The sequence below is a fragment of the Pollachius pollachius genome, assembly GCF_949987615.1.
Source record: "Pollachius pollachius genome assembly, chromosome: 13".
Classification (NCBI taxonomy): Eukaryota; Metazoa; Chordata; class Actinopteri; order Gadiformes; family Gadidae; genus Pollachius; species Pollachius pollachius.
The window spans coordinates 21564873-21587232 of record NC_136946.1 but is presented as its reverse complement, the minus strand read 5'-3'; the positions used below and the strand labels follow the sequence as shown (position 1 = coordinate 21587232).

Here is a 22360-nt window from a genome sequence, read left to right as displayed (position 1 = left end):
ACTAAAATTGAGATAAGATTATTCAAATCAATGATGAAGGAAACTATTGATGAATCAGTTAAAAAATATATAATTGCCTTAAGTCAGTTCCAATGTCATGAAAGCAATTCTAGTCCTAGTCAGAACTCATTTTGGCAGAGCTTCAGGCATTATAACCGAGTGACACGCTAGGTACAGCATCTCCATGTCCACACAATACTCACCTTAAGAAAAAGGTTTCTCATTGAGATGATTTAAATACTGTCACCTTCACTCAGATATACCTGAAGCCACCCTTCACTTTAAACAAGGTGAAAACGATGCAGCAGGATTTCGTTTGATGGAGCTTAAAAACAGAAGCTTAAGCTAAGTGGAGGCATTATATTATTGATTCATAAAACACCAATAGTTCCACTACTGTTCAATAAGTAGCGTTCAAAACCCAATTTATTCCTGGGTAGTGTGTCGCTAATATTTATTTCACATCTGTTTGGCAACACAGTCAAATCAATATCATCAACACAGTCTGTTTTTCAAAGCACCTATCGACAACTAAAGGCAGTGTTCAACTTTGACCATTTGTAAACAGTACAGTTGAGTAGTACACCTTAAGATACAGGCAGTAGGAAAACGATAGACTCAGAGGCAACTTCACACAGCAAGACCCTTATATAAAAACATGAACTTAGAATGAACTCAGAACAGGAGAGCGTAAATCCAGCCAGAGGATGAAAGATTGAATAAAGTATCCTCTGAGTTATACGTTATTGAATTACATTAAGTGTAGAATGTGTTTTTGACGAGAGAGGCTGGCTAGCAAGTGGACTTTGCTTTGTGGCATTTGCCTCTGGTCTACCAGACTTCAAAGGGCACAAAGGGATATCTGGTCATTCACTAGTAACTTGAACCCCTTTCCCACATATGGCAACAGTCGCACCAGAGAGGTGTTAGGTCGGTTATCGTAAAAGTCACAATTCCTATATCTCAAGAGCTCTGTATAAAGATAATGCAGCGTCTAAACACAAATAAATTAAAGATATATTAAATAGAACTAAAAAGGCACACAGACTGAACAGAGTGATCTCATATGAAAGGAAAATGATTCTGCATTGGGGTATAAAACTGGAATGGTGAGCTTAAGAATAATATCAAAAAACAATCAAAGCCTCTCATGTTTATAGATTTATCAATAGCACACTGTACTGGCCTTCAGTCAAGGAGTAGGTACATATACAAAATTAAAGCCCCATTTTCTATTCATATTTGAAATCCTTCTAAATTAAAGTGTTTGGATTCAAACAGTGCAAGTGTCCAATAATTATTTTAATTTAGTCACTCTGTAAACGTTGGCCATGTTGCCCGATAACTTCCTTCCGATAATGACTGATGGAAAAATAGCAGAGGGATCTGGAAGATGAATTGTGATGGCCGCTCTGGGAGCAAAGTGTAGCTCATCCTGTACTCTGGCCGACGGGTAAAGTAACATCAAATAAATTAAAAAAGTGGCTAGTTTAATTCCTTCAGTGATCCCACCACATCATCACAACTGGCGTGGCTCCAAGGAAAACTAGATACCATCGCCGTGACGCCCGGCGATACGACGTCCAAGGTCTGTTGCCGGTGCGTCTAACTCTCTCACCGTCGGCTGTAGACTGCGCGGTATAAAACAACGCCTTTTCCCCGACAACACTGCGATGAAGGTCAGTCCCGAGTGCGGCCCTCAGGAGGCACACGTGTCGCCATGGACATCCCTGGTAAAATAAATAGTGGCATCGGTCCCAGCGGTGATTGTATCGTAACGCTCCGTCAGCAGGTTTTAATACCACCCCCACCAACCAGGGAATCAGTACAGGCTGGCTGGGTGCAGTAGTAAGGGGGCGGTCGTCATGGGTGACAGGGGCTGGGGGCTGTGTCTGGGTGTTACCCAAGTTGCAGGTGCAAGATGCGGGCACCATGGTAACCTGCATGATTAGCGACAGGCATCGCCCGAGGAGACCCCTTAGAGCAACTCTTGACAAACAAGGACAAACAAAACACACAATCAGATAAAAATATTAAATAAATAGTTCAAAACGTAAACGACAGAAGCAGTAAACAACTATGATTTCAGTAGCTTTCATAAGGTGCACCCTTGGATTGACTTTGAAACTCTTGTTTTTAGATGTCAAAGTATAAGTGCATCCACTTACAGCCGGCCTGAATCGCACTCCTCCAGACGTCGCTGTTACCTGACAAAGCACCCCAGGCAAGGAACAAAGTGGTCGCAAAAACTTCTCCATTAACATACAGTATAACAAAAACATGAACCACTTTTTAAAAACAACTAACTCCTGTTATTTCTTTCCATCTACCCATCTCCTTCCACATCTAACTCTGTCAGTGTCACTTTTATATCTCTAACCTCCTCTTGCCGTTTTTCAGATCCATTTCAAATCTCACACTAAATGGACTTGCTCCTCCCATTCCTCAGGTGATTGGTCCTCCCCTATACGGTGGGCGGGGTCTAACTCTGAGTCTGTCTCGCTAGCTGGAGCTTTGGGAGCAGAATCGTCTTTGCAGCTGGGGGGGGGGCAAGGGAGAGGGCCTGTCTCGTCCAGGGGCAGCAAGTCCCCATCGCAGGCCCCCTCTCCGCCCTCCAAGCCCCCCTGACCCTCTACGCCCCCCTGACCCTCTACGCCTGCTTCCCTGTTTTCCAACTCCAGGTCCAGGTCCAGGTCCAGTTCCAGCCTGTCAGGCCTTAAGGCCTCCGGGACCCCCCCTCCCCCGAAACAAAGGCCATCGTTGGTCGCAGTGCTCCCCGCCTCGGGCTCACCCTCCAGGGGCTGCCGGGCGGGGGGGGCTCCCCTGGAGGGGAGCCTCTCCGAGCTGGGCTCGGTGAGCGTGTCTGGGGAGGACTCGGTCTCGGTGGTGGGGGGCGAGGGGATGAGGGCCAGGCTCTGGGGGCTGTTCTGGGGGTTGATGTTGTGGTTGAACCAGGCCATGATGTTGTCCAGCAGCTGGACCCCGGCCTCGGGGTCCAGGGGCTCCAGGCTCTGGGGGTCGCTGGGGGTGAAGGCCCCGCCCGGGGGGATGACGGGGGACACCAGGAGGTCCGGCTCCGTGTCCGGGGAGGGGAGGCACAGCAGGGCAGGGGGGCGAGTGGCAGGGGGGCGTTCCGGGGCACCGGGGGCGGTGCGTCTGGGAGTGCACGTGCTGGCGGCGGTGCGTTCAGAGCGGTTGCCCGCCAACAGACGATAAGTCTGCTCTTGTTGGCCGTGTGGGGCGGCCATGTGGTCAAGCAGGTGCTGGACGGTCAGTATGTTGGGGCCGACGGCCAGCTCGCGGTGGTCCCGTGGGCGATGCGAGGGCGGCGGCGGCGCTCCCTGGGCCGGCCCCCCATAGGGCGTGGTCACGTTCCCCAGCTCCAGCAGCTCAGCACAGAGGGCAGGGGGGGGCGGGGGGAGAGGGAGGGGGGTGATGGAGGAGGTGGAGGCTGGGGGAAGCTGGTGGGCAGAGTCCGTCCTGGTTGGGGGGCGAGGGGCGTTGAGACGGGAGGTGGGGTAGGTAGGGGGGCCGCGGGGGAGCCCCAGGGCCCCGTCAGCCTCTGGGCTTTCGGAGGCGGATAGCGCGCCGGCCAGGCTAACCCCAAGGCCCAGTCGGAGGTCCTCTCCTCCCTCCATCACCATCCTCCTGACATCCAGCTCCTGGCGCTGCTCCTCCTCCTCCCCTCCTACCCGTCCTCCTCCCTCCAGGGGTCCCAGGCTCCTCTCCCTGCGGGACTCCTGCAGGGAGAGCTGGATGGCCAGCAGGATGTTGGGGTCCTCATCGTCCAGGGAGCCCAGGGCTCGTCTTCTGCTCTCGCTCCTCTCTAGTCCCTCTGAACAACACACAATTTGCTCAAATGTTTATAACTAGTAAAGAATAACTAGCGAGCATATAATTAAAGTGTTTCTAACTGGTTTTCTAGCTTATATGCTTTATGCTTTCTAAGTGTTTTTATAACTAGTGTGTTTATAGCTAGCGTGTTCATGACTAGCGTGTTTATAACTAGCGGGTTTATAAATAGCGTGTTTATAACTAGTGTGTCTTTAACTAGTGTGTTTATAGCTAGCCTGTTTATAACTAGTGTGTTTTTAACTAGTGTGTTTATAGCTAGCCTGTTTGTAACGAGTGTGTTTATAACGAGTGGCTCATAACGAGCGTTTTCTAACCGGAGCTGTCGCTCCTCCGGCCCGTCTCTGGCGTGTTGCTGCCGCTCCGCAGACTGTGTAGACTCAGCATATCGCCACGGCGACGCTGGCGATGCCGCCGTCGGTACTGGAGGTCAGCATACTCCTGAGGAGAAAGAAGTAGGAAGACATTTGGTAATTGTCTAGGTATTTAAAACCAAAGCTAGGTTGTGTGTGCTGGAGGTTCAGGGGCGGCCATGATCAGCCTCAGCTCACAGAAGGAGCTCATGCAGACAGCAAGTGCATGTTTTAGAAAAATGTGCAAAACTAAGTTTATTTATAGAGCTCTTAAGGTGCATACGTCATCACGTCGTAATACGTCACCACCAAGCGTCCGCTGCTTAGTAGAACAACACAGAGAACACAGTTGAGACTTGACTGACTTTGTTGCTAATTTGGAGCCGTTTTACTCAGATACAGCCCTCTCTCACTGAGCGCTTTAACACTGCCAAATAGGCCGTTTTATGCACGCCTTTTTCGCGGCACGGTCCGCACGTTTACACTCCTCGAGGTAAATTGCCTGCTTGAGCTAGAACCCCTATTTACCCTCCCGAACCCTGCACACATTGGTGGTTTATTGGGTTTAATTCTGTTGTAAATGCGTTCAACGGCGGGGGGCTTGGGTAGTGGAGTTGCTGCGCTGTCTCCAAAGAGACAACGCAGCGATATGATCATGAGCAGTTAACTTCTAACTTGAGAGAAAGTGAAATCCGCGAGCTGCTGATCATGTGAGAGGTGATGCAGTCTACTAAACAAAGACGTTGAAAGATGGTGCGATCTACGAGAGAGACACAGAGGAACTGTCCTTACGAGGCTTTTGTTTGGATAAAAAACAAGTGGTCAGCAAAATATGTTGGCGTTTTTGCACTTGTAAATAGTTAATCACGTTTGTAGCCTACACTCAGACGTGAACTTATTGTTGCATGCGGGTGTCTTCATTCATAAAAAAATTTTAACATTTAGGAGTGTGCTAATTATTCTAAAGAGGTCTAGACTCCGTGCGCAGCCATGCGTGTGCGTGTGTCGGCTCATTAGCATCTGTCCCGTGGCCTGAGCTCACACCTCACACCTCTCCGAAGTGTGCTCAGGCCACGGAATGGAAGTGGACTTGAGTACGTTTGGCGTGCTCACATTAGCCAAACGATCTAGACTTGAGCCTGGTACAGGTGTGAAACGGACCTGGGCACGGTAAAGGTGGCCTAGTGTGAGTGCGCCCTCAAGCAGTCAATTTATCTCGGGTAGTGTAAACGCGCGGACCGTGCCGCGAAAAAGGCGTGCATAAAACGGCCTATTTGGCAGTGTAAAAACGCTCAGTGAGAGAGGGCTGTATCTGAGTAAAACGGCTCCAAATAAGCAACAAAGTCAGTTAAGTGTCAACTATGTTCTCTGTGTTGTTCTGTTAAGCAGCGGACGCTTGGTGGTGACGTATTACGACGTACTGACATATGTACAAGAGGCAACCGTACTCCAGTTGAGATTGCCTAGGCCCTAGTGTGAGCACAGGCCAGCAAACAGCAGGGGGATGTGTGTGTGTGTGTGTGTGTGTGTGTGTGTGTGTGTGTGTCTGTGTGTGGGTGTGTGTGTGTGTGTGTGTGTCTGTGCGTGCGTGTCTGTGTGTGGGTGTGTGCATGCGTGTTACCTGTGACTGCCTCTCTCTTGGATCCCCTCCTCCCAGTACAGAGTGACGAGTCAGCATCTAAACACACACCAGGTCAGCCACAGACACTTTCTGCCACGCAGGACACTTTTCGCCGACCAGAAGTGTGTTAGCCGGGCATCAAGGAAAACCACCAAATTAAGCTGAGGGTTTTCCTAAATGAAGCTTAGGGCTAGCGTAAATTAAGCTACAGGTTAGCGTAAATTAAGATAAGGGTTAGCGTAAGTGAGGCTGATGGTAAGCGTAAATTAAACTAAGGGTTAGCGTATATTAAGCTAAGGGTTAGAATAAGGTAGGCTGGTGGTAAACGTAAATTAAAGGCTGTGTTGCAGGGTTCATTTTCCAACAAATTTGTGCAATTTGCTTATTGGTAATAAAGATTTAAACTTATCCATTGTATTTAATGTTGTTAGGTATCACGAAACGGAATGTAATACGAAAAAGTAGGTACTATTTTAGCGGTTTGCTATTAATTCTCTTTTCCCCCAGAATGCATTGCATGACGTCACGTTGGGGAGACACGGACCAAAGCCGCAGCCGAGACCCTTGAGAGTAGAGACTAGTAAGAGTGTTCAGCAGATTATACAGATAGATAGATAAATACATAGATATTATATATAGCTAGTAAATCCTACACATGAACCTCCTACGATGGCGCAATTTGATTGGTTCGCTATCAAGGGATATTGGGCAATATCCCATGATTGACATCTCAAACTCGATATTGTTTTCATCGCAAAATGCTCTCTAATGAAAACAAATAAACCGTTAATAAAAACAAATAAATCCTGGTGTTATCTTGTTTATTTTTGGAGTGTTCACGTGTAGTATATACTAAAACATTTAATTAACATTAGTCGGTGAATAGTGGGGAATAGCCCCCGAGATCTTCGGTCTCGGGGTGGGTGGGTGGGTGGGTAGGTAAGTAGGTAGGTAGGTAGATAATTAATTAAAAATGTTCTATTATTTGCCTTGCAGAGCCAGCCAGTCCTGTGCACGTATGCAAATTAGCCATGTGCGCCTAACAGAAGAATGTTGAGAAGTCATACTAAAAACGGATAACAAGCGAAAGCTAAACCAGACTGTATCCATGACACACTTTGGGTCCATTCTAACTTATGGTAAGAGGCTATTCTTTAAATCTTTGCATTGACTGAATGTTGATGATAAAATGGATTGTTTTGCATAAGATGAGTGTGTGCGACTGTGCGTGTGTCCTTTCCGGCTTCGGCATACTGCATGGTTATGAAGGCCTTGTGGTTAGTTGTAGTTAGTGAAGCAGCCTAGCCTTGGAGTCGGATAAGTTGGAGTGATTGTGTACGGGCGTGCGAGAGTGAGAGAGAGCACACCCGCCGTGGTGATGTTTGGCTTGTTGTGGGCTGTCTGTCAGCGTCCGCTGGGTTGGACGAATGTGCTTTGTGTATGTGTTCAATGTACATCTGTCTAATCGTATTTGTGGTAGATGATGGCTATGTCACACCAAGATCGGTCATAGTTGCAGGCACTCATTTGCAAGTGCACTGATTGCGTGTCCGATAGGCTATACCTGCCATTTATTCAGTTTATTGCTCTTCTAAGTTCACTGACTGTAAAAAGAAATAAAAGTGTCGTTATTGTATGCACTGCTGTTCATTGACTAGCTCCAGCGCTCATTGCTGCGTTGCTTAATGATAGCAACTCTCCACTCATTCTCCTCTGACCATGCATTTGATTGGCTTTGAACGCCATCAGCTCTCTGCATTTCCTTATTCGCCCTCTCACGTCTGACAGGTTTGAAATTATACTGCTGTGGGCCATCATACATGTTATTTGTGGTTCTTGCCACCTCTTAGATGCCATAGTTCTAGTACTAGGCTGAGGCTACCTTCCTCTGCGTCTCCCCAACGTGACGTCATTGCCGAATGGCGTTAGAAAACACCCGTTACTGCCAAAAACGACAAAAACTTGGACTTGGACTTTAACACTATTTTGGAGACATTTTATAAATGATATACATATTTTGAGTGCTTTATGTACCCATTAATCAAAACTTCCGGTTAACCTGTAACACAGCCCTTAAGCTAAGGGTTAGTGTAAATTAAGCTACGGGTTAGCGTAAGTGAGGCTGATGGTAAGCATGTCAGAGCGGGGACGACAACAGAAGACTAAAGAAGTGTGCATGGGTTCTTACCTCCGGTGAGGCAAAGCCCAGGTACTCCCAATCCCACGAACCTCCTGGGTAACTGAGATGTAGAAGAATACACTGTTATGGATCTAGACTTTTGTTTATCTTCTCCCAAGTCTCAACTTGGGAGACCAAACCTTATTTCAGTCATCTCTCTAGATCTGAAAAGCCTTCATCGACTCGAGACCTTTTGGGAAGCACGTACTTCCTGCGGGGGGCTTCGGGGGAGTCGTTGGGGGCCACACCGCGCGCCACAGAGGCCAGGAACTCCTGCCTCTTCTGCTGCACCAGCCGCGCCGCGCTGATGATCTTATGGCACGGTGTCCTCAGGTACGGCCGGTTCACCTTCTGGGCCAGGTCCTCCACCACCATCTCCAGGTCCGTCTGGAGAGGGACCAACACACATCCATCTGCTGCTGTAGTCATGACACCTAGCCATATATCTGAATCTATCTATATCTATCTGCTGCTGTAGTCATGACGCCTAGCTATATATCTATCTATACATATCTATATCCATCTGCTGCTGTAGTCATGACGCCTAGCTATATATCTATCTATACATATCTATATCCATCTGCTGCTGTAGTCATGTCGCCTAGCTATATATATATATATATATATATATATATATATATCCATCTGCTGCTCTAGTCATGTCGCCTAGCTATATATCTATATCTATCTATATATCTATCCATCTGCTGATGTATTCTTGTCGTCTAGCTATATATCTATCTATATATCTATCCATCTGCTGATGTATTCATGTCGCCTAGCTATATATCTATATCTATCTATCTATCTATCCATCTGCTGATGTATTCATGTCGCCTATCTATCTATCTATCTATCTATCTATCTATCTATCTATCTATCTATCTATCTATCTATCTATCTATCTATCTATCTACTGTTGTGTTAATGTGATCTATCCACCTGGTGTGTGAAGTGTGTGTGTATTTCCGTCCGTCTCATCAATCAAAAGAGATTCCAACCAGCTTCCGTTAGGGTTAGACTGCTAGCTTCCGTTAGGGTTAGACTGCTAGCTTCCACTAGGGTTAGACTGCTAGCTTCCGTTAGGGTTAGACTGCTAGCTTCCATTAGGGTTAGACTGCTAGCTTCCATTAGGGTTACACTGCTAGCTGCCATTAGGGTTAGACTGCTAGCTTCCATTAGGGTTACACTGCTAGCTTCCGTTAGGGTTAGACTTCTAGCTTCCATTAGGTTTAGACTGCTAGCTTCCATTAGGGTTAGACTGCTAGCTTCCGTTAGGGTTAGACTTCTAGCTTCCGCTAGGGTTAGACTGCTAGCTTCAATTAGGGTTAGACTGCTAGCTTCCGTTAAGGGTGAGACTGCTAGCTTCCATTAAGGGTGAGACTGCTAGCTTCCGTTAAGGGTGAGACTGCTAGCTTCCGTTAAGGGTGAGACTGCTAGCTTCCGTTAAGGGTGAGACTGCTAGCTTCCATTAGGCTTAGACTGCTAGCTTCCGTTAGGCTTAGACTGCTAGCTTCCGTTAGGGTGAGACTGCTAACTTCCGTTTAGGGTGAGACTGCTGGCTTCCGTTAAGGGTGAGACTGCTAGCTTCCATTAGGGTTAGACTTCTAGCTTCTGCTAGGGTTAGACTGCTAGCTTCCGTTAAGGGTGAGACTGCTAGCTTCCGTTAGGGTTAGACTGATAGCTTCCATTAGGGTTAGACTGCTAGCTTCCGTTAGGGTAAGTCTGCTAGCTTACATAAGGGTTAGTCTGCTAGACGGGGAGCAACCTGCGACTCACCTGCATGAGCTCAAAGATCTCCTTCTGCGTGCTGCCGGGCGTCAGGAAGAAGCCATAAGGGTACGAGACCTTCAGCACGCGGCGCGTCTTCAGCAGCTCGCTCACCCCGTCCTCGATGAAGCGCGTGTCCGGAGGCGTCCCCTCACCTTGCCCGGGCAAACACACGCACACACACACACACACACACACACACACACACACACACACACACACACACACACACACACACACACACACACACACACACACACACACACACAAACAGAGGCACTCGCACACACACACACACACACACACACACACACACATACACACACACACCAAACAGAAACACCCACAGAAACAGACACACACCTCAGTCAGGAATATATGCAAATAAACACAAGCACAAAAACACACCCGCAGTAGCCCCTTACCCTTATCGCATTAGCCCATTTTAAAGTAGAATTTCACCGGTGGAGACATGAATCTGTATTGAAAGTGGGTCATATATGTAGTCGAATAGTAACATAAATTTCTAATTTGATGACTTCCTGACCGAGAAAATGCAGCCAGTGACTTTTTGGCGCTTGTAGATTGAAGACGACAACTCCCACAATGCCAATCAGTGTTCGCTGCCTGAGGGACGTAACATAACAGCCAATCAGTGTTCGCTGCCTGAGGGACGTAACATAACAGCCAATCAGTGTTCGCTGCCTGAGGGACGTAACATAACAGCCAATAAGTGTTCGCTGCCTGAGGGACGTAACAAAACAGCCAATCAGTTTTCGCTGCCTGAGGGACGTAACATAACAGCCAATAAGTGTTCGCTGCCTGAGGGACGTAACATAACAGCCAATCAGCGTTCATTGCCTGCAGTCTAGAACTGCAGCATGGAGGAGAAGTGATTGTTGCCATTTGCGGACTCCTGGAGCTCTATATCTAAATAATACAATATTATATAATATATAGGTATCTATATTGAAATATTATATATAATATCACAGTCAAAAACTGTGTGCGGCTCAAGATGATATTATGAATTAAAGACTGTGTCGGGTTCTCGGACGTCTCTGGTACTTCCACAACAAATAAAGAATCGTAGTGGGGGATATCTCGGCCAGAGTCCTGCACGGGTTCGGGTACCTGACGGGTGACCCGCACAATTTGGATGAAATGGGTGAAAAAGAATACTGTGTCGGACACGGCTGTGGGTCGGGTTGGGGCGGACAGGGAACTCGAGGGGCACAGGGGATCTATTCATGAATTACAATCATCTGTTTGTGAACAGGCTCTAATGGGTCTCTCTGTATTTAGTGGCAGTGGTCGGCCTTGTGTGAAGAAGACGTCTGTTTGGATTAACCAGAAGCTCGCATTAGAAAAGCATTTGAAGCCTCCAAGTTCAGGTTCTGAATTGGAACCAAACCCTAAAGCTATTACATCTATGAAGAAATGTCCCATTGTATGGCAGTGTGACACCTACTGCCATACATTGTTGTTATAACTTGTATAAAATGATACTATAGTAGTAATAACTGTAATAACTAAATAACTAATACAATTGCACTATAGTTTTAATAACTTGTATGAAATGATTGTTGTAACTTAGTTAATAACTAGTTGTAAATAATAACTAATTTAATTACTTCTACTTAGTCTTACGGCTAATGAAGGCTCTGCTCAGCTGCTCCATCTTCTCTTTGGCGGTTTTCAGCAATTTCTGCTCCAGCTGAGACATAGAGCGATCGAGAGAGAGAGATTGAGAGAGATCGAGCAAGAGAGAGAGAGAGAGAACGAGAGGGAGAGAGAACGAGAGTGAGAGAGAGACTTCAATTATGGCCAGAGTGGCGATTGCACGTCAGTGAGCAAAGCATCTTACAAAATACAGCGGCCTGTGTTGTTCCGAAAACAGTTGATCACCCACTCTGATCAGACAATAACAGCCCCTCATTTGTCTGTGTTACCTTGTAGATGTGCTTGTGGTTCTTGTGTGTGTGTTACCTTTTAGCTGTGCTCATGGTTCTTGTGTGTTTGTTACCTTGCAGCTGTGCTCATGGTTCTTGTGTGTGTTTGTTACCTTGCAGCTGTGCTCATGGTTCTTGTGTGTTTGTTACCTTGCAGCTGTGCTCATGGTTCTTGTGTGTATGTGTTACCTTGTAGCTGTGCTCATGGTTCTTTTGTGTGTGTGTGTTACCTTTTAGCTGTGCTCATGGTTCTTGTGTGTGTTTGTTACCTTGCAGCTGTGCTCATGGTTCTTGTGTGTGTTTGTTACCTTGTAGCTGTGCTCATGGTTCTTGTGTGTATGTGTTACCTTGTAGCTGTGCTCATGGTTCTTGTGTGTGTTTGTTACCTTGCAGCTGTGCTCATGGTTCTTGTGTGTATGTGTTACCTTGCAGCTGTGCTCATGGTTCTTGTGTGTATGTGTTACCTTGTAGCTGTGCTCATGGTTCTTGTGTGTGTGTGTGTTACCTTTTAGCTGTGCTCATGGTTCTTGTGTGTATGTGTTACCTTGTAGCTGTGCTCATGGTTCTTGTGTGTATGTGTTACCTTGTAGCTGTGCTCATGGTTCTTGTGTGTGTTTGTTACCTTGCAGCTGTGCTCATGGTTCTTGTGTGTATGTGTTACCTTGTAGCTGTGCTCATGGTTCTTGTGTGTATGTGTTACCTTGCAGCTGTGCTCATGGTTCTTGTGTGTATGTGTTACCTTGTAGCTGTGCTCATGGTTCTTGTGTGTGTGTGTGTTACCTTTTAGCTGTGCTCATGGTTCTTGTGTGTGTTTGTTACCTTGTAGCTGTGCTCATGGTTCTTGTGTGTATGTGTTACCTTGTAGCTGTGCTCATGGTTCTTGTGTGTATGTGTTACCTTGTAGCTGTGCTCATGGTTCTTGTGTGTGTGTGTTACCTTGTAGCTGTGCTCATGGTTCTTGTGTGTGTGTTACCTTGTAGCTGTGCTCATGGTTCTTGTGTGTGTGTGTTACCTTGTAGCTGTGCTCATGGTTCTTGTGTGTGTGTGTTACCTTGTAGCTGTGCTCATGGTTCCTTAAGCGAGTGTAGTAGTGCATGAAGCGGTCCAGCTCCTGGAAACTCTTGTGCTTCTTCTCTGCCTGGAACACAACATCAAACCAACTTCCAATAACGGTGTCTCTGTGTGTAAGAGCAGCGGTCCCCGCCCCCATTGGTTGGGGGCCAATTTGTGAGAGTACCTCTGTATGAATAAGACATGTAGCAAGCAAATCTGTGTGCAACACCTTAAAGCTGAGGTTTTCCTGCAAGACTACAAACTTGTGCATGCCGCACACACAAGCATGTGTACTAAGCATTGGAACCGGCCGAAATATTTGTATCTCATGTACATGGGTTAGCAGTTTTGTGAAGGAGCTTGTTCGCAGAAACACGTCCAGCAGCGACTTCAAACTGCCTCACCTACTAATTCATTTCCTTTGCAGTTTGCCTATTGGCTTTCAGTATCTCGTTGCTACCGGATAGCTCTCCCAGCTCAACCAATCAGAGAAGCTTCACTGCCAAGGACTGAGCCTCTGCACACAATTGATACACCAATTCCCCTTTCTCTGTGCAACTCCATTTCATTGAGTGGACGCTGGACATTCAAAGCGTCTTACAATAGACCATTCTGTGAGAGAATGCCTTCTCAGCATGGGGGAGATCCCAGTAGCAATCCAACCCCTAACCCTGCCCTTGTTAATGCAATTCTCCATGAGTTGTAGTACATGGCTCCTTAGTAATCCTAGTAGTTCAGAATTAGGCTACAACGAAAGACAAGTAGAGTGTAGAGTGTGGTAGAGTCTGGTGCTGCCGTGTTGTGGTGGGTGCAGTGTTAGGTGGTGGTGCTGTGTTGTGGTGGGGGGAGAGTTAGGTGGTGCTGACGTGTTGTGGGGGTTGGAGAGTTAGGTGGTGCTGACGTGTTGTGGGGGTTGGAGTTAGGTGGTGCTGACGTGTTGTGGGGCTTGGAGAGTTAGGTGGTGCTGACGTGTTGTGGGGGTTGGAGTTAGGTGGTGCTGACGTGTTGTAGGGGTTGGAGAGTTAGGTGGTGGTGACGTGTTGTGGGGGTTGGAGAGTTAGGTGGTGCTGACGTGTTGTGGGGGTTGGAGTTAGGTGGTGCTGACGTGTTGTGGGGGTTGGAGAGTTAGGTGGTGCTGACGTGTTGTGGGGGTTGGAGTTAGGTGGTGCTGACGTGTTGTGGGGGTTGGAGTTAGGTGGTGCTGACGTGTTGTGGGGGTTGGAGTTAGGTGGTGCTGACGTGTTGTGGGGGTTGGAGTTAGGTGGTGCTGACGTGTTGTGGGGGTTGGAGTTAGGTGGTGCTGACGTGTTGTGGGGGTTGGAGTTAGGTGGTGCTGACGTGTTGTGGGGGTTGGAGAGTTAGGTGGTGCTGACGTGTTGTGGGGGTTGGAGTTAGGTGGTGCTGACGTGTTGTGGGGGTTGGAGAGTTAGGTGGTGGTGACGTGTTGTGGGGGTTGGAGTTAGGTGGTGGTGACGTGTTGTGGGGGTTGGAGTTAGGTGGTGGTGACGTGTTGTGGGGGTTGGAGTTAGGTGGTGGTGACGTGTTGTGGGGGTTGGAGTTAGGTGGTGCTGACGTGTTGTGGGGGTTGGAGTTAGGTGCTGGTGCTACCTCTCCGGTCATCTCCTTGGACTGCTCCTCCAGCTGCTGGATGACCTCATAGCGGGTGCAGCGGTAGTAGCCCCCAGTCGAAGAGCTGTGCTTCTTCCACTCCTCCAGACAGATCCAGCAGAAGTCATACTTGCACTGCAGAGAGAGCGAGAGCGAAAGAGAGATAGAGAGAGAAGGAGTGGAAGAGATGAAGAGAGAATGAAAGGGAATCATTTTATAGTTGGATAGTGGCCAATTAGTAAGTCACTTTTAAGTTTCAATTTCAATAACCGTATTTCCTTTAAATTTAAACAGGAGTCAGCAAAAAACATAATTTTAATTTCCCTAAATGTATTGATGCTTGTGTGAGTGTGCGTGTGTACCTTGGCACACTGCATGTGGTTGCAGCCCTCGTTCTTCTGAATGGGCGACTTGCAGTTGGCACAGGGCTTGGAGTTGGTCAACAGCCACAAGCAGTTAGCAGCGTCCTCATAGGCCTCGCCCACGCCCGCCACTGATACACACACACATACACACACACACACACACACACACACACCGAGTCTCACTGGTGTCTAGACTGCAGGAACACCACATCATTGAGCTGCCCTGTCTTTGTTCTCTAATCTCATCATGGAATCATTTCAGAGAACATGGTCCGTCTCTCCCATGAACCACCTTGACATCCATAATCCATCTCCTCAAATATTATATCTGTCTGTTGCTGAAAAATACCGACACTCAGTTGAGGATCTGTTGAAACTCTCTTTAGCCTCAACAGAGCCTCAACAGTGTCTTTTGAGGCTAAACAAACGCATTGTGACAAGCAGCCAAAAACTGTTGTTTTTTGTTTGGCCTGGCAGGTTTGGCTGTACTACCGGCCAAACCCTGTGGGTTTAAGACAGGGCCTTGGCAACAAAGGCTACAAGTTAAGTGTTTTTCATTTCTCGAGACACAGCACATCATTAATATTAACTATGGATGGAGAAACGGAACAATGATGGACGGATGGACTCACGCTCCTCGGGCCTCATCTCCGTGACCTTCTGGAGCCACTTCCTCCACGTCTCACAGTCACAGGGCTCATGGGCCTCACCAAGGCACTCCCTGGAGAGGGGGAGGAGAGAGGAGGAGGAGGAGAGGAGGAGGGGAGAGGAGAGGAGGGGAGGATGGGAGAGGAGGAGGAGGAGATGAGGGGAGGAGGAGGGAAGGATGGGAGAGGAGGAGGAGGAGAGGAGGGGAGGATGGGAGAGGAGGAGAGGAGGGGAGGAGGAGGGGAGGAGGGGAGGAGGAGGGGAGGATGGGAGAGGAGGAGGAGAGGAGGGGAGAGGAGAGGAGGGGAGGATGGGAGAGGAGGAGGAGGAGAGGAGGGGAGGAGGAGGGGAGGATGGGAGAGGAGGAGGAGGAGGAGAGGAGGGGAGAGGAGAGGAGGGGAGGATGGGAGAGGAGAGGAGGGGAGGATGGGAGAGGAGGAGGAGGAGAGGAGGGGAGAAGGAGAGGGGAGGAGGAGGGGAGGGGAGGAGGAGAGGGGAGGAGAAGAGGGGAGGGGAGGGGAGGAGGAGGGGAGGGGGGGAGAAGAGGGGAGGGGAGAGTAACAGGACAGAAAAAAAGGAATTAAGTGTGTTAGAAAAAAAGAAAAAGGGCACTGTGATCTTCATTGAGATTGTGTGCGTGTTACGTGTGTGTGTGTGTGTGTGTGTGTGTGTGTGTTCATCTCACCAGCAGAACAGGTGCCCCTTGCCACAGTCCACGGCAGGTGAGGGCAGCAGAGGGAAGCTGTGGGGGTCGCTGTCCCCGGGGCCGGGCCGAGTGAGCCGGACGGCCCGCTCACAGCGCACCGCCGGGCACCAGCGGATGGCTGGGTTGTTCTCCACAAAGGCCTGCAGCAGGAAGGGCCGGGCACAGGGAGGATTTAGAGGGAGGGCAACACATGAGACACACATCAACAGAGAAACTAATGAGCCATCGGCTTTATGTGTGTAAGAGCATGCATCTGTGTGTGTCTTTGCCCGTCTGTTTGTGCATCTGTGTGCGTGCATGTTCACCTTAATGTCAAACTGCAGATATCTCTGGTCCATCTCCCTGGAGACGATGCTCTCGATCACCTGGACAGGAACCAGCTGGTAGCAGCCGTACGCCGGACACAGGATGTTGTGGTCCCCCTCCTGGATCTTAATGTTCAGAAACCTGGAGCCACACACACGCACACGCACACGCACACACACACACACACACACACACACACACACACACAGTTAAACCCCCAAACAGGATTACATAAATATATTCTACCCAAGTTACGTTGAAAAACACATGGATATCTGCGCAGACAGACACTCATACACAACCACCCAAGAACAAAGTTAACTTACTCTTCCCAGCAGGCCCGGCAGAACTCGTGGCCACAGGACATGTCAACGGGGTCCTCGAACACGGAGATGGAGCACAGGCAGATCCCACACTGCAGGCCGACAGACACACCACATCAGGACCCCTCTGTACCCTACATGCCCCTATCTCTAGTAGCATTTAGCAAGCTATTGTTGTTGTTCCAGACTATGGATAACATTACACCTTCAGATACAATGACCATATTCCAAGGCCCCTGTGTGTTGCTTGGAGTTGCAAAGACTCAAAGACTTTTAGACTCTTTAGATTTGAACTTAATTTCATGTGTTTTGCATTGAAAAGCTTCAGCATAACAAACCAATGAGTCTGTGAAAAGCCTTTGAAATGCTGTGATGTTTATATCTAAGGATTTCTGTGCGAATGGCAGGATGGTGTCGAAGGATTACATTCAGGGCTCAAGAGGGACCGTCGTAACGAAGATATTTCATTTCTGAAACAGTTGAATTGTTTAATACGCAAGTTTAATTCTAGTTTGTTGATATTTAAAAGCCAAATTGCAATATCATGTAGGTGCTGTGTGGAGAAAGTCTGCGTCTTTGGGCTCCAGTCCGAGTCAGACTCTGTGAGAGCAGAGCTACAGTGTAAAGCGGGTTGCACTCCAGCCGAGCCCCCGAGCGCCGTCGGGCAGCGTCCCACAGCACAACGGACCCACAGTCCAGGATTGGATGGGCTTGTTCTGTGGTTCATATCATGAGTGGTGTCAATGCGCGAGGCCAAGGTTTAGAGCCATCGGAGGTCAAACCACGGCTGTAAGGCTGCGCCAGTGTGAGTGCTCAATTTAGAAACGCGACCCGCTTCAGTTGTCATTAATACACACTGCTTTGATCATAAAAATAAAACGGTGGTTTGTACATTGTGCAAAGTTTCAATGGAATTGTAGCGCAGCACTAGCGCTATTCAAGAGCATGAGAATAAATGAACGGAAATGGAATTGGAGTATTACCCAATTAGCAGCCTGTTATTATAAGCAGGTGACTTGTTCACCGTTTCTGACAGTGGGGATTACCTTTTTTTTCCTTTTACCAAGTATTTCTATAGATAACAGGGCATTAACATCGTGGAGCGAATTTACTGCTATGCTGCAGACCGATTTGGTAACGAACCATCGTATATAGGAGCACATATGCACAAAAATGTTCACATGTATCTTTCTGATTGTAGTTTTGGGGGAGTGCGACCAGGTCTCTCCACGCTGTAGTAAACGCTGTGTCTCTTTCATTTGGTACCAAAACAAACACACTCCTCCCGCTTCTCTTTAACTCACAGGCTGCAGCCGCTAGCATCAGCAGCTATTGAGGGTTTAGTCCATAACAACACACTCAAAGCTTTATGACCACTACCTGCCTGGCGGCCAATCACAGACCCCAAGCTGGCCTGGGATTGGCCAACAGACAGGAAGTGTCCTGTGCTCACCGTGGCCATGGCCTCCTCCCCCGGGGTGAGGCAGCTGTCTGTGGGGGAGGTGAGGGTGAGGGTGAGAGGGGATCGGGGGGTCCTGGGCGTGCGGGGGGAGGGCAGGGTGTCCCAGGCGTTGTAGCCGCTGGGCGGTGGCGTGGGCATGGCCACGCCCGACCGCTGGCAGCAGCCCTCCCCGTCCGACATCCACGCCTCCAGAAGCTTCTCCCGGTCCCAGTCTGAACGACGCACAATGTTAACACATTAATACACACACACCCAGGCCCACACAAACACATTACACACACACACACACACAAACACCCACACAACGCCTGCACACCCATACATTCCCCCATACATATACACACACAGACACACAAACTCACATATATATATAGAAAGATAAACAGGCCCACAGTACACACACAGTGGGGGTCCCGTACCGTGTGCTCGGAGCAGCGCCTCTGCTGTGAAGAGGGGAGCCTGCAACATGTCCGCCGTCTCCACAATCAGCATGTCTTTCAGCCGCCGCAGGTCCTGCAGCTTCAGACCCTCGTAGGGCTGCAGGGGGCGCCAGAGGGCCAGGGGAACAAGGGACACAAGTATTAGTACCAACAGGTCAGAGAAAATACATTGGGACTGGAGGGAGAGCTGTATGACCAACAGTGCGTGTGCGTGTGTGCGTGTGTGCAGGCACAGCGCTCCAAAAAAGACCAACTGTAAATCCTTGATCAAATCGCTGTGAAAGGATCGCCTCAATCCTCAATATTTTCTGACCTTTTCAAAGATTAATGATATGCTGTTTTTGGGAAACCATAGCAAACCATAGCAAGCAGACAAGGACAGATACAAACCCTCTGGCCAACAACATTGCTCTGGTTGCAAATCAGCAGCCACTATAAAAATGACAGACTCCAAGGTCTGCAGATGAGTCTGCTGGACTGTTAAAGTCCACAAGTTTTATCAACATGTGAAACATCAGCCAACATCAGCCTACAGCCAACGACATAAGGAACTCAACCTTTTAACCAGCCTACCAACAATGTATTGTGGTCAATGTAACGGTGTCAGACCGGTATTGGGCGGCAAGGGTCAACACTGGACAAAGAAAACACAGAGACACATTGAAGACGACCTTTGCAACAGGTGAGCTAGTGCCAGGAGTTACCACCGGCTAACCACACACTCCCCCTTGTCTCCTCTCCTCTGTGATTGTAGTCGGGGGGTCTCAGCCTCACCTCCCTTCTGGGGATCAGGCAGGAGTCGGCGTGCGCCTCCTGGGCCGATGAGGAGGAGGAGGAGAAGACCATCTGGGACTCAAGGCTGAGGGCCAGCTCCGTGTGCTGCTGGCGCTCAGCGTGGTCACACGGCGTCAGGCGCTCCTCGTCCTCCACGAACAGATCCGCCTGGTTCTGCACCAGCAGCTAGAGAGAGAGACCGTCGAGGGAGACAGAGAGATAGACCATAGTGGAGACAGAGAGAGAACATAGTGGAGACAGAGAGAGAGACCATAGTGGAGACAGAGAGAGAACATAGTGGAGACAGAGAGAGACCGTCGAGGGAGACAGAGAGAGAGACCATAGTGGAGACAGAGAGAGAACATAGTGGAGACAGAGAGAGACCATAGTGGAGACAGAGAGAGACCATAGTGGGAGACAGAAAGAGACCATAGTGGGAGACAGAGAGAGACCATAGTGGGAGACAGAGAGAGACCAAAGTGGGAGACAGAGAGAGACCATAGTGGGAGACAGAAAGAGACCATAGTGGGAGACAGAGAGAGACCATAGTGGGAGACAGAGAGAGATCATAGTGGGAGACAGAGAGAGACCATAGTGGGAGACAGAGAGAGACCATAGTGGGAGACAGAGAGAGACCATAGTGGGAGACAGAGGGAGAGAGGAGGTGAAGAGGAGAGATGGAGAAGGGTAGAGAGAGGAAAAGGGGCAGAGGGAGTAAGGAAGACAGAATTTTTTTTATTTTTTATCATGGAAGCATAGGAGAGGCAGAGAGGTTTAGCATGAACAACGCTAAACGTCTCTCCCTCCCGCCATCCCTCTCTCTAAACGGTGTTGACCTTTCAGCAGCATCTCTCTCACCTCCACGCAGCTCTTCATGCCCGCTGCCGCCGCGTAGTGGAGGCAGGTGCTGTGGTGGTTGTCGGTTGCGTTGACATTGGCCCTCTCATACTGGCCCCTGCCTAGCCTGGCCCCCGTCCAGCTCAGGATCATCTTGTGGGACACACACACACACACACACACACACACACACACACACACAAAGTAAGACTCTGCCTCCTCTGCTTTGCAGGTTATTTAAGGAGCGGGCGACCCGGCCCACCTGCAGGCTGTCGGCCCGTCGCTGCTCGTCCCTCTGTGGCCGGGCCAGGCGCGGGGAGAGCGCCCCCTCTGGCAGCAGCAGGATCTGCGGGCCCTGGCACAGCACGTGGAGGCAGGTCTCGTTGTGCAGGTTGCGCTTGTTGGGGTTCCCCTCCTTGCTGAACAGGAAGGACCTAAGATATCAGGAAGGAAAGAACGATTAGTGAACGGATGGAATGAGTGACGGCGCCGGTCAGTGGGTGGAGAGCACAGTTAGGCACTGTGGAGCAGTTTCAGAGTGATATGGAGGATATTGGAGGTCAGCTTAGTTCAGCAGGTACAGCGGGTTGACTGGTAACCGGAAGGTCACTGGTTTGATCCCCGGCTCCTCCTAGCTGAGTTCTGAGGTGTCAATGAGCAAGATGCCTCATCCTGATTGCTCCTGACGAGCTGGCTGTCGCCCTGTGTGGTTGACTCCGCCGTCGGTGTGTGAATGTGTGAATGAATGGTTGTAAGCCGCATCATTGGATTAAAGCAAAATCCCCTAAATGTAAAACGTAGTGTTGAGCAGTTTCAGAGTGATATGGGTGTTGTTCAAGCGAGGCACAAAAAAACAAAAGACCAGATGCAGAGAGGAGAGGAACAGGAGAGGCATGAGGACGCAGAGGGAATGCCCAGAGGAAGACGCACAAGAGGGGAACGTTTTACGGAAACACTATTTTTAAGCAACTATGTGGCAGTTAATTCCCCTTGCTTCCTTCTTCTCCCAACGTCCCAGATGAACCCTCCGAACCCCCCCCCCACACACACAAACACACAAACACACACCCTCTCCTCCCGTCAGTCCACCATGCTGGTACTGAATGCAACGCACATCACAACCCTACACAACCCTTACCTAACACACAGAGACACCAGCACCTAAACAACACGCATACACCCTATCCTTCCTACAGCGCACCGCATTCATAACATACATACACACACACATTCAAACACATACCCCCACACACTCAAAGTAAACACAAACAAGTACTCTACACGTGTCACCTGACATGTGCGAAAAGTGACACCTATTTCCATGTCGGAGATATGCCGAGCGAGGTTGGAGGTGTCTTCACGGGGTTGGCCTCTGCACGTGAAATCACAGAGTCACACTTTTTTGCCCTTGCACGTATGGATGTACACAACTCTACACAACAAGACCATACACACAACATACAATACAGAATCCTACTTAGCAACATAACACAGTACAAAATGCAAGACCCCATACAACAAGATAGTATACACAACAGTACCTTACAGAACTAAAGCATTTACCGCCCTAATGACTTCCTCTAGTTCATCAATTCCCATCACCTCCAGTGGACATGCGTTGCAGATAGACGACCAAAACATAAGCTTCACAAGTCCACCAGGCCAACAAGACCACATTAAGCAAGATGCTGAGCAGCCAACAGCGAGGGCAGCTGCTCCTGTGTAATCTGATCAGGATGCAGTAAGAAAGCCTCTGTGTGTGTGTGTGTGTGTGTGTGTGTGTGTGTGTGTGTGTGTGTGTGTGTGTGTGTGTGTGTGTGTGTGTGTGTGTGTGTGTGTGTGTGTGTGTGTGTGTGTGTGCAGATTTGCTGAAGTGCCTGGTGTGCTGAAGTTGGAACCAGCCCACAGCTAGGGTTGTCCTCTTTGGGTTTACACTCAACGAAACTGAACATGAAAGTATGAAGAAATCATACTTCTTTTTTCGTTTTTCTCAATTGTATATTCACAAAAAATGGAACTATCTACACAATTATGAAAAATTGAAACTCATGTATCAACTACAAGACTCCAGACTGTCACCTCTAAGCACAAATCTCATAATTTTGCACTTG

The 22360-nt window shown here is 48.8% G+C and overlaps 1 protein-coding gene across 2 annotated transcripts in view; it reads right to left on the bottom strand.

The window, feature by feature from the left end:
- Positions 1–379: 379 nt before the first annotated feature.
- The window catches only part of LOC307084754 (ankyrin repeat and IBR domain-containing protein 1-like), a 39009-nt gene continuing 17028 nt past the window's right edge, over positions 380–22360 (bottom strand). The window contains exons 3-21 of one of the 2 annotated variants that reach the window (XM_079749246.1): positions 20512–20683; positions 20271–20402; positions 19413–19598; positions 18618–18735; positions 18190–18410; positions 16740–16828; positions 16413–16554; positions 16087–16247; positions 15386–15474; positions 14751–14881; positions 14389–14523; positions 12779–12865; positions 11426–11492; positions 9785–9930; positions 8196–8392; positions 8015–8066; positions 5827–5883; positions 4170–4293; positions 380–3835 (exon numbers count right to left, since the gene is read on the bottom strand). In XM_079749246.1, the coding sequence (XP_079605372.1) occupies positions 2415–3835; positions 4170–4293; positions 5827–5883; positions 8015–8066; positions 8196–8392; positions 9785–9930; positions 11426–11492; positions 12779–12865; positions 14389–14523; positions 14751–14881; positions 15386–15474; positions 16087–16247; positions 16413–16554; positions 16740–16828; positions 18190–18410; positions 18618–18735; positions 19413–19598; positions 20271–20402; positions 20512–20683 (3727 nt within the window). In that variant the 3' untranslated portion in view covers positions 380–2414. The remainder of the gene's footprint in view (positions 3836–4169; positions 4294–5826; positions 5884–8014; positions 8067–8195; positions 8393–9784; positions 9931–11425; positions 11493–12778; positions 12866–14388; positions 14524–14750; positions 14882–15385; positions 15475–16086; positions 16248–16412; positions 16555–16739; positions 16829–18189; positions 18411–18617; positions 18736–19412; positions 19599–20270; positions 20403–20511; positions 20684–22360) is intronic. The other variant, XM_079749247.1, reaches the window with a different exon arrangement.